Source organism: Seriola aureovittata, chromosome 16 (assembly GCF_021018895.1).
Source record: "Seriola aureovittata isolate HTS-2021-v1 ecotype China chromosome 16, ASM2101889v1, whole genome shotgun sequence".
Taxonomy (NCBI): domain Eukaryota; kingdom Metazoa; phylum Chordata; class Actinopteri; order Carangiformes; family Carangidae; genus Seriola; species Seriola aureovittata.
The window spans coordinates 19,572,565-19,584,737 of NC_079379.1; the positions used below are offsets into that span (position 1 = coordinate 19,572,565).

Here is a 12,173-nt window from a genome sequence, read left to right on the forward strand (position 1 = left end):
TTGTCTGTGGTTTCTCATTCTCTTTGTTTCTCCCAATATCTCCGCTTTTTTTGTTTTGTTTTGGTTTTTTTTTTGCATGGGATTGCTTTCACGCAACCTTATAAAACCATTTTCCCACCACCGACACAATAAATCCACTGTCCGTTCACATCTTAAATCTATGTCACATCATCGATGGGCTAGGAGGACAAGAAGCTTCCTCCTCCCTTACCAAAGAAGCCAGCAGGCGGGGTGAGCGGCAGCCTCCGGGCCGATAGCATTGGGGATGTGGGCGCCGGAGGTGGAGGAGTGGTTTCGGGGGGCCTGGTGGTGCCTCGCGTGGGTGGACACACCCTACCCATCAGGGAGAAGTCCCTGGACCTCGGGGACCGTCAGAGGACAGAAGCGAGGAGGAGGCTGCTGCAGACCAAGAGAACCGCCTCCTTCAGGCAGAACTCGGCCACAGAGAGCGCCGACAGCATCGAGATCTACATCCCCGAAGCCCAGACTCGACTCTGAACGCAAGACTGTGGTGTCTCCCTCTCCACCTCCTCACTCAACCTCACCCCAGCAGAAGCGGACCTGCGCCTAGTTTGGGATCTCCTGCAGGTCATTGCTGTTAATCTGCTACCCTTCCCTCGGCATTCCCATTAGTTCACTTACCACAACTGCAAATTCTGACATCTTGCTCATTAAACAAGCAATGACAGCCATTTTAGTGTCTTGAAATTTGGACGTTTTACTGACACAGAGGCCTAGACATGAAACAGTAGTTAGCATTAGTCCATTTTTATAACACTAGTCAGCAGAGGTTCACGCAGTAGTAGCATGCCTGTGCGTGTTCACCTAGCACTTCGAAATAAAGGGCTTAACAGGCACAAAACCTCTGACAGAATCTCCCTGTATGGATCCCTGACGCCATTTGCAGCAGAATCCGTATTATGTTCTGTGGGGTTCCTGCATCACAACAAGACGCATCCATATTCTTCCCCGATGCTACCAGTATGGATGAATAAACATGGATGAATTTCCCCTCATCAGTTTAAACGCCCTTAAAGTCAGATGGTTGGCGATCCCCAAAGAACATCCTTCAAGCGTATTCAGCCAACTACAGCTGGCACCTTTCACCCAGGTGCCATCTGTCCACCCAGGCACTCGGTCAAAGAATATGAAATCATTTTGTGTTCCTCTCCTTCCACTCCTTCACGTCCCGCACATCCAGCGACTACCCTCACCATTCAGCAGTGAGGCTGTTTGAATGTGCAAGTGCTATTTGTACATAGTGTGCACACTCATGTTTGCCAAAAGGAGCTTTTGCAGTATAGCATCACAGCCTTGACAGCTAGAGAGCATCACAGACAAAAAAAAAGAAAAAGAAAAATAGATCTGTTTGCTTTTTATGTAGTCTTTCTGAAGTTTCAAGTGTTCAGGGGGTGGGGTCGCTGGGAATATTTAGGGGGAATATATTTTGGTGGCTTTTCAGGACCTCACTGACAAGGCCCCCATTTCACTGTGAGACTATAGCACCACCAAGTGGTCAAATGTGGACCCAAACCAACAACAGTGGTCTGTAGAGAGTTCTTTCCACCTCAGTCAGAAATTAACAGACACTCTGATGAAACAGCCATGAAAGAAGATCAGTTTCTTTACTATTACTTTCTTTCAGTTCTTTCCCTTGACACACAGTGTGTTTTCCTCTTTTCTTCTAACGAATATTGTTTGAGTGGACTTTCCCATGGTGTTTTTGCATAATTAAGAAGGCAATGGATCACAAACAGAGAGAGAGAGAGACCCGCCAAAGTCTTCAGTAGAATCCACTCGCCTAACTTGAAGTACAAATCTCTCATACACACTGCTGACGAAAGACAGAGTGAGTTAGGACAGAAAACAAAAGGAGTTGTTGTATGTAGCTCCCTCCAAACCCCTTTCCAAAGAATTACCACAGAGAGGACACACAGTTGTGACATTATAGAAAAGAAGCAACTAGATAGTGAATTGCTGAGCTTAAAGTAAGACGTGCTATGATTGGAGTTACACTGTTTGTTTGTTGCACTACGTGTTCCTCTTTATTTCCTTCCTGAAGTCGTACTTTCCGGTGTTTCCACTGAACAAAGTGTAGCATGAGTTTCAAAGCTTTGGAGGGGGGTTTCATCGACGAATTTATGTCAGAACACATATTTCTTATTGAAGTATTTTTTTTGTGCAGGTGTCGAGTGTGAGTTTGTGTGTAGTGTGAGTGTGAAGGGCTGTGTGTCGGAAGGGACATGTGATGAAGCCCATTTAATACTTAAAAGTCCAAATCAGCCATTTTAAAGACAAAAAAACCCCTTACACAGGAAATATAAGAATCTTTTCGCATGACCTGTTTATTTCTTTTTTTTTTAAACTTGGATGGAATGTGTTGGCAAAATGGGATATTTTAAAGGGAGATGTATATTTTATAATATAATCTACATTTCTAGATTAGTAGAGACTATTGAGTACAGTATATGTACAAAAAAAGCATATATCAAATGTGAACTACTACAGTATTATTATGATAGATTATAGCATTGTGTGATACTTCAGCTGTGTGGCATATCCAGACTCAGTACAAGTGAAAAAGAATTTCAACTGATTATTATTATTATTATCCTCAGTTTGTGAGTGCTGGGTCAGGTTCACAGGGTATAACTGGCAAGAGCGCTAATTGCCAAGTACGATCCTCCTTAGGCCTACTGTATATCTATCTGTGGTTCTAACAACATATACTGCTGTATCTGCTCCCTGTACTTCCTCTTTAGAACCAACTACATGTGCCTAACCAGCTATATGTGGAGGTTTCCTTTGAACACAGTTTACAGTATATATATATATATAAATATATAGATATATAGAAAGAGAGCGAGAGAGAGAGAAAGATATGTAAATAGAAAAGTATAAAATCTGCGGAGACTATTGTAAAAGAAAATGTTTTTATCGTACTGACATGCCATCCTTTGTCTCCCTCACTTTCACTTGCAATACACACATAAGACTCACATAATTTTGTTAATACTGCATGTTTTATGACAAATTTAGCAGAATCTCGTTTTTGACTGATGAAAGGAAATCAAATTTTGTAGCTTCTAAACCTTTTTTGTGATTGAAACAAAAAAAAATTGACAAGATTTTACAATGCAGTTGTTTCAATGAGTCACTTCTTTGTACGAAGATTATATCCTCGGAGGACAGTGATACTGGAAACCTTGAAACAATCAGAAGCAATCCGTGTTTCGATTTGAATCTCAACAGATCCATTTAAAAACCTCCATGTAAAACAAGCTGCCCTGGAAATAAAAGAAAAAAAAGGGCTGAAGAATCAGACATCATGTGTAACTCGTCTGCAGCAGTGTGGGTTGCAGAGCGTCCTTTTATCCACTCATCCCCTCTCCTCCCCTCCTCTACCCTCAAACTTAACATCTCAGTGGTGTATGACACAGCCCTCATCGAACAAAGCACAAAAGACCTGCTTTTATACTGTTACTCCACTGTGAAGGACTCTTGACTCCACCCTCAAACTCCTCAAACCTACACGCAGAGGGATGGCAAGGTCTTTCCGTTTCGGCCTCGAGGGACACCAGGAATCAAGAAGGCTTTGTTGGATATTTATCCACGGTAGCAACTACTACTTCTTCAATTCTCGCTGACTTTCTCCTCTATACTTTTGATCACAAGTTGAGGTGTTAGCCGGCCACCTTGCCTTGAAACAGGTCCATTGCAAACACACTTTTTGGTGGTTGTGATTTCCACACTTTTTGTTCAGTATTTTACCTATCCATTTGTCCTGCGATATATCTGCACAGTATAAATACAGGAGCCTCAGCTAAATCTAGCACCTGGGTGTATAGTTGTACAAACATGATCCGAGCACTCACCAACACACAAGACGACTATATATGAACCCTTTCACCTCCTTCTAGAAGTGCAAAAACCCCACATGGACAGCCAGACGGACAAGTCAACTCCGAGTACCTCAGTTTCTAGCAGCAGTGTCTCCAACCCCCGACCCAGGCCTCTGTCCTCAGGGGATTCTCTAGCACCACACAACCGACAGACCCTGAAAACACAGGACCAGAGCAGTCCCGCAGGAATGTTGTCCATATTCTCTGAATGAAGGGGGGGGGGGGAATGCACTTGCTGTTTGAGTCCAGTTTCTCTAGTAGCCATTTTCCCGAGACTGGAGAGCAGCAGAGTCAAAAGCAGTGAAGGAGGTGGTGGCTGAGGCAAGAGCTCAACTGTAGCCAATGTGTGTGTGCTGTATATTGTGCATCTGCAACAAAGTGGAGCGGGGAGGGATGTTGTAGCAGCAGATTTGAGTTTTAGTTTGACATTTCTCAGAGGCAGAGCTGCTCTGGAATAAAAAGTAAAGTCACTTTTTTCCAGCTAAGTAACTGGAGCCGTGAGCTGCGGCTGTTCCTTCTTGTTCCGTTACTCTCTGCAGTATTTAAAACGTAATACTGTCAAAAAATTGGCAATGTTGGGTTAGCATTTGCAGTAACTAGCATAAACAGCTTTAAACAGTAAGTTTCTACCCACATATTTTTATGTGCATCTTTAATTTCCGTATAAGAAAGCAAAATGTGAATCGTGGAAATCTGAAGTCGTGACCGAGGTGTAAAAGTCAGTGTATTGATCAAAATAAACTCGACAAAGTTCAGTGGAAACAGACTAAGACAATAAATTATGATGTATATGAAGCATGTGACTCATTTAGCAGCAGGAAATACTAAAATATTTTCAGAAAATATGTTATTTGTGAAAAAATTCAACAAAAATACTGTAGCAGACAGTAGAGCTCCAAAATTAACATTAACATTTAATTATGTTTTCTTTCTTTTTCAGTGGTTTAAATGGCACAGAACTATTGAACTGTTTATCTGCTCAACTATGGCAAATAAGAAGGGGATGGAAATGCTTCTTAATGTTTGCATTTACTTTTGCTGGTTTTCTGGAGATTTGGTTAAAATTTGTGCCACATTTGGATGAAAACTTAACTACTAACTATAGTTAACTATCAATTAAATAAAATAACGCTGCATTACGTATGTACATGCACAATTTCCTGCGAGACCCTTGTGCGTAGGAAAGAATTAGAATTCGACACGTCAATGGCAGACACTAATAAGGAAAACCTTACACAGAGATGTGATAACAGGATGTAAATACTGTCACTGAATAAATGGCAACCTTTAGTAATGTCAGGTCTGATTTCATGAAAAGCCTAAGCATTATAACTCCAATACTTGTTTGTACTTTAACCAAACTTCTTACACATTTTTGATTCTCCGCTCTCAGCTTTTACTTCCCCTCTGCCTCCAGAGCAGCTCGCACCCAAGAAGATGTTGAACTCAAACTCCAATGTGCCTTTAGCACTGAAGTGTAATTGAGTTTGTACGTGTATGTGTGCGTGTGCGTGTATTAACACTGCAATGTTGCTCTACAGTACACACACAGGTAACCATGTGGGTCAGAGACAACTGAGCAATTACTGTGTAATTAACAAAAAAATAATACCCTGCCACCCTCATGTTTACAAAACTGTAAATACATGTTGCCAATGGACATTGTTCTTCTCAATATTACATATATTGTTATTACAATATGATTATTATTAGTATGATTATTGTCATTAAAGGATTAATTATTGCCATCACTCTCATTATTATAAATGGTGTTGTCAATTATAGCTATGGGTAAACATTGTTCTGTATTCAAGGGGGAGTCTTGTGTACAATAACAAAAAAAAAATAGTTTAATCTACGATGACAAGTCTTAAATCGCTGCTACTAAGGAGATGGAGTAGAAGAAAAGCAAACTGACAATAACTCTGGGAAGACATTTTTCTCTGGGATCAATGATGGACACTCCTCTGTGGAGTGAGAGATCACCAAAAGAGGAAAGTAAGCGTTGAACTGATGGACTGAAAGGAAGATCCACACCTTCTTTCCCCATGTTCTTTTATTTCACTCTGAACTCTTACTTCTGCCAGAAGAGGAAAACAACATGGACATCAAACTGACACAGACTCTCCACTCTCTGTATTCTACTCTATACAGTAATGTAGCAAAAACTAAATAGCCCCTCAGTCTATACTCTCTCTCCACCTGTCCTCCTCTCTCATCTCTTTCATGTATTCCTCACCGAACACCATTATTTTTAATCAGACGGGTTTGATACAGCGAGCTTTTCTGTCTTTAAGCTCAGCTTTATCCTTGAGTTCTCTTGTTTTATACGCATTTGATTCAGTGCCAAGACAGCATATTGTACATAGAAACATTTAATGCTTTTGTTTTTCCTCCTATAAAAAGGAACTGACTGGAGCATATAGCAATAGCGATGCCATAAGATATGAACTTTGTTTCATAATGCCACCGGTGGATGACACGAGATGCATGAGAACACCACGGTGACCAGGAGACGCAGTCTGATTACGTGAGTACGGCGGAGGGTGTTGCACAGTGAAGTGTATATCATGATTCTGTTCGTTGTGTTGTGGTTCTCATTTTGTACATACAAATTTATTTATTGATCTTGTATGTTTGATGGATCTAGATGTGTCTAAGGAGCACGTCTGATAGCGCTGAAGCCCAGAGAGATGGCACACTGTGACGTGGTTTACCCCAACACAGAATGTAACACTGTCAACGTTGTCAAAACATTTTCTAATGGCTAATATTATTACTATTAATATGATTATTATAAAGCTATTTTAGCGAGTTAAATGAGGAGGGCTGTGTCTCCATTGTCTTTCTTTTGTGTTGACTTTCTGACTTGAATTTCTAAAGTGCTATAAAAGAGGAACCCTTATTCAACTCTGAAGTAAATTAATCTAAAGTATTTCTCTATGATATTAAATATAGTTAAGGTCTGGAAAAAACATTCTCAGTTATTATTTATGAAGAGAAATTGATGAGATTTGACTGACAGTGGCAGCTTAAGCAAACAACCCGACTGTCTGATTCATGAGTTGCTGAACTCTGATTGGTCCATGAAAGTGTGTGACCTATGTGATGTATACGTGATCGCTTTTTTTCCCAACAGAGCCTCACCCACTTCAAACCAGGGGGAGAAGACATCCTGGCAGATAGTTAGTAGAGAAAACTGATACCATACATCCGCACAAAAACCAAAGAGTAAAAAGTTTTTTCATGGCAGACTATTTCCTGAGCAGTTGCCAGGAAACCAGTGGAGGCGAAGTTGCACTTGGCCAAGAAATAGTCCAGGTCCAGCACATATCCCTCATTAAACAGAAAACTGTTGTTTACTTTTCAGTACTTTTCCACTCTTTGTGCTAAACTAAGCTAACTGGCTACTGGCTGTGTAGCTTTATATTTAATGGCAGATATAAACGTGGTACTCTTCCCTAAGCTAATGGCTTAATCTCATCCCACTGATGATGAAGTCTTTGAGATTGGATGTAAGACTAAACGACTCAGTAGATATACATGTTTTGCTGTGCAGATTTCCCCACCTGGACAGCACGCATTAAAAATGCACAGCAGAGGTCAAAGAAAATTTCCATTTTCTTTATTTGTCTCGCTTTAGGAATTTGCAATGCAAATACAAAGCATGCCACATACACCTATTAAGGTGGGCTAAAAGAAAGGACAGACAACAATTTGCTGCTGGCGATGGGAATCAAATGCGCAGTCCCCATGAGTATCCTTTTTTCCAGTCAGGTCTTATCTCAGACTGACACATTGAAGAGATATTTTTGTCCATACACACAACAGTTGTGGCACAGATCTGCATTCACAAATATAGCCGACTGCTACTGAATATAAAGTATCCAGGAAAGTTTCAGGAACACACAGTAGTAGCCTCAGGGTGAGAGGAGCAGATTACAATCAAAAGGTCAGCAGTAAGTAAAATATAAAAATGTGGGAGGTGATTGCCATCCTCAGGCACTTCAGGGAGTTGCTGAAAATAAAAGTGTTAACAAGTGCTGCACAGGAAATCAAAAGTCACTCAGTAGTCATCTTGTTCCCAACCATGGCTGTACCATGTAGTTTGAAGAAAAAAATAACCTATTCGCTCATACTTATGTCTGAAAAGCACTCTCAAGGTTTCTATATCTGAGACTACAGAAATTGGGATAAGATTTGAGTTTTTACGAAAGTAATTGCCTCTGAGCACAACACAGGAGCTACGAACAAGAGTTTCCTACAGTGATGGGATCTGAAGGAGGCTTAAAGTGCCACCAGACAAATGGCAAGAAAACTTCCTCTTGACTGTAAGGTATTTTAGTTTCAGAAACCCTTCAGACTGAGGAAATGGTCAGAAAAGTTGAAGAAAGTTGACTTTGAATAACAGTTTTTTAATATATCTTTATTGTTTTCATATTTCTGACAACAGTCACTCATCAGAAAAATCAAATAATGTTTAATCCCACCATTTTAAAAGTATACAGTAAAAAAATAAAAAAGTGCTTTGTAGTTAAACTGTTCATCTTCAAAAAAAAAAAAACAGCCGATAAATGATTCATTTCAGAAACAAAAATTACAGACAGCTGAAAAGCTGCCTCACAAGCTGAACAGCAGATTCCACTTTTCATTTTGAATCATTCACTCATTAAAAGAAAAGAGCATAATCAAGAGGCACTGACACATTAAAACTCACAGCAACAAATGAATCACTGAAGAGGAGTGTGCTGTTCATTTTTTGCAAAAATACAAATCTATTAAGTCAGCGTGGTCTCTTCAACCGTAGTGCATAAGCTTCCCCTTTTCACACAGAATGAACCTGAGTTTATTAGGTTGGACACTTCAGGTGTTTAAGGCTCACTGGATTCCGTCCAGTTTCAGTATCCAGGCCTGACCAGGGGTGTAGGGCAGCTCGGGCAGGAGGACAACAAGGCCATAGCTGGGCACGACTGGGGACCAGGGTAAGGGCTTTGGATTCCCCAATAGGGTCACCTGGACATGGGACAAGAATCAGTGGTTTAGATGCTTACATTTCACATACTTGGAATCACACATGTGAGTAAGCTGGTTGTAAAATTTCATGTTGTGGGGAGGACAGCTCCTCTGTCAGACTTCTGTATTTAACAAGGTTATATTTCTTTTTGCTCGTCTCAGTCACTTTACCTTGGTGGCCGCTGATGTTTTGGGTTCCAGCAGCTGCACTGTGGGCTTGGAAGGTTTGGTTGTCAAGATGGCATAAACAGAAGTCCCTTTAGATGTATACCTAGAAAAATGGAGTTGACAGCTGTGTCAGTAATCTGCATATAAACTATTGGATCAATCACTTAAAATGGATTGCAGCAAATATTTAGTTTTACTCTGCACTTAAGTCTGAAAATGCTTGGCTCGCCCACAGCAGAGGGCTGTTAACACTATGTTCAGTCCACCTCTGTCCTCTATATAACATCTGAACGCTTCTTACCAGATTGGCACAGTGGTGTTCTCTGTCTGGACCCTCCAGGGTTTAGAAGCATAGATGGCTTCCCCATTGATCGCGAGCCAGGCTCCAACACCCCTGAGCCTCTCCTCAAACACAGCGGGGATCATCCCATCAGGTGTGGGACCCACATTCAGAAGGTAGTTACCTCCCAGAGCCACAGTGCGAACCAGATCCTGTAACAGCATCAGGAGGAGGAGGAGGAGGACGAAAACCAGTCAGTCACTGGAAACAGCCTAGATATCATTACAGATTTGGTAAATTATAAACCAGTTATGAAACACTACTATCTAACATGCTCACCTTTATTATGGTGGGTAAGTCCATCAGTTCACTCATTTTCATGTTCCTCCGGTAACCCCAGGAAAATGTGTCCACAGATGTGCACTTCTCCCACTTGTGCTTTGGCAGCTGGCCTGGAGTATATTTGTCTTCGCAGTTATAGTAGCCACCATGTTTACAGGCACAGCCAGCTCCCCATCTGTCATTGGTCACAATGGTATCCTAAGGCAAGAGGGATCTGATAAGTGCATGCAACCTTGCTGAAACAATTAACTGCTGAAGGTCTCGCTTACTAAAAATATATATAATTTCTGTGCTATTGTGTAATATCTCCTCTTCATAAACACACTTACTTTAACAGGGCTGTCATTGTAGAGCCAGGCCAGGAACTGGGTGGAGTTCCAGTAGGTGTCAGGTGCTTCCCAGTCCCCATCAGACCATATCACCTCAGGCCTGTACCTGCAAGGCAGCAGGACAGGAAAAGCTCAGACCTGCTGCCGGCATGCTGCGCTCTCATAGAGGCACATGCTGCTATAACTATGTCTGATTGTATTATGTGCAAGTGAAAAAAAACACAGATGCAATCATTTCAGCAGTACAGACCTTACAACCATGTTATAAAGCTCTGGTAGTAGTTTATGCATCACAAAGTCCTGTGTTTTGAATCCATTCTTCTTGTCAGCCAGGTAGAGAGGGTGGAACCACTCATACAAGGAGTTGTAGAGTCCATAGTGCAATGACCTAAATAAAGAAATTACAAGCTTTAATTTTTTTTTCAAGACAGAATAAATGACACTATGCCAATTCTTTTCTCCCCCAAAACCTAAACTCAGAGTATCTGCTGATACTAAGTACTGATCTGACACCAGAGCTCTCCCTTTTCCCCCAAATTAAGAAGCTGTTTTCCTCACTGGACTCATTTTTATGTGCAGTAACATGAGGTCAGAGATGCTGTGGCACTTAAAAGCCAAGTCTGCAGCTCACTGTGACCCGAAGAATGTAACTGACAGTGTAAACACTGAACCTGCTCCACCTAATAAAAATCATATCAGTGCTGATATTGAATCAGGAAGCAGTGTTAACACCAGTGTCAGAAGGAAGGCAGTAAATGTCACATGGAACAGGATGGTTGTACAACAATCTTTCTTATTTTGCATTCATGGTATATTCCTGTTTATGTACCTGCTACCAGCAACAACCACTTTGTCTGAGCTTCATACCACGTGAGGACCCACCTGTTGCGCACTGCCTCTGCCAGGTCTCCCACTAGGTCCCTGTGAGGACCGGTATCAACAGAATTCCAGTTCCAGGAGTTCGGGGACCCCCAGTTCGTAAATCCCTCGTGGTGTTTGGCAGTTAGGACGACATACCTGTAATCCAGATAATATGTAAATGTGTGATACTGTTTTCGGTAAACCAGAGCGGATGTAGGTCAAATAATACCGGGGATCGACAGACTCACTTTGCACCTGAGGCCTTGAATATGTCCGCCCAGTCTCCAGGGTTGAAGAACTGAGCGTGAAACTGAGGCGCGAACTCCGGGTAGCTGAAGCCAGGCGGGTAATTCTTGGACATGTAGCTCACGCACTTCTGGTCCGGAGGCTTCTGGCCCTGCCAGTGCCACCAAAACCACTCGCTGTCGAAGCCAGGAACAGAAAACACACCCCAGTGGATAAAAATCCCCAGTTTGGCCTCGTCGTACCATGAAGGAAGCGGTCTGGCGTCCAAGCTCGTCCAGTCCGCGGTGAACCGAGCCGCCGTTTGAGAAACAAGAGCAACGGCAACGAGAATTGAGAATAACATTATTACAACAGGTTAGTCAAACATTCAACTCCTCTGGGTTCACACACACCGTGGCGCAACCAGGAAGCTCAGGCTGCTGTGTTACACGGGAATTTCACTTTTTGTTGTGAACCTGCAGATGAATTTCTTCCCGTCATGTGACTGTAACCACGTGACTATCCAGTATGTTTTGTTTTTTTTTTAATTACAACTTTATTTAATAAACATTGCACAGACAGGCATCTAAGTTACACTTGTGTAAAGCTGTTAATGATGATGATTACGATGATATAATGGAGAAATGCTCAATAATTATTAATGCTGGCCTACAACTAGGTTGCCCGTTGTCATAGTAAAAGATATAGAGTCTAAAAATACTGTGCCATGGGCAAATTCAGACCAAATATAATCTTTGTATTTAGGTAATGATTCCTGAAGATCATATTTGGTGTTTCCCCAGAGATATTTTTTAGGCATCCCTTGTTGGAGGCCTAATGTCAAATTGTTTCACAGATAGATATTATGTAACTGCTAAATTATGGATGATTTCATTTAGAAACTTATCAGGATATTTCCAGTGGCAAATCAGGTGGTGCGGAAGTTTAGGAATAGCTGAATATTTAACTAATTTCTTTCTTCTTTTTTTAAAAATTTTCTTTTTATAATTAACTGCATAAAATTGAAGGAAAGAGAAAGAAAGAAAGAAAGAA

At 41.4% G+C, this 12,173-nt stretch overlaps 2 protein-coding genes across 4 annotated transcripts in view; one reads left to right on the forward strand and one right to left on the reverse strand.

Annotated features, from left to right (window-relative positions):
- dlgap3 (discs, large (Drosophila) homolog-associated protein 3) overlaps positions 1 to 6,730 on the forward strand; it is a 117,241-nt gene extending 110,511 nt beyond the window's left edge. For 2 of the 3 annotated variants that reach the window (XM_056399869.1, XM_056399870.1), the window contains one exon: positions 184 to 6,730. In XM_056399869.1, the coding sequence (XP_056255844.1) occupies positions 184 to 498 (315 nt within the window). In that variant the 3' untranslated portion in view covers positions 499 to 6,730. The remainder of the gene's footprint in view (positions 1 to 183) is intronic. The other variant, XR_008829929.1, reaches the window with a different exon arrangement.
- A 1,577-nt stretch (positions 6,731 to 8,307) lies between these two features.
- Positions 8,308 to 11,625, reverse strand: LOC130183584 (tissue alpha-L-fucosidase-like). The gene is made up of 8 exons (XM_056399156.1): positions 11,144 to 11,625; positions 10,917 to 11,051; positions 10,285 to 10,422; positions 10,035 to 10,140; positions 9,703 to 9,903; positions 9,385 to 9,575; positions 9,087 to 9,186; positions 8,308 to 8,915 (listed from the first exon to the last, which is right to left on the reverse strand). Exons 1-8 carry the CDS (start codon positions 11,482 to 11,484, stop codon positions 8,781 to 8,783), a joined length of 1,347 nt encoding a protein of 448 aa, XP_056255131.1. The 5' UTR covers positions 11,485 to 11,625; the 3' UTR covers positions 8,308 to 8,780.
- Between the last annotated feature and the right edge of the window lie 548 nt (positions 11,626 to 12,173).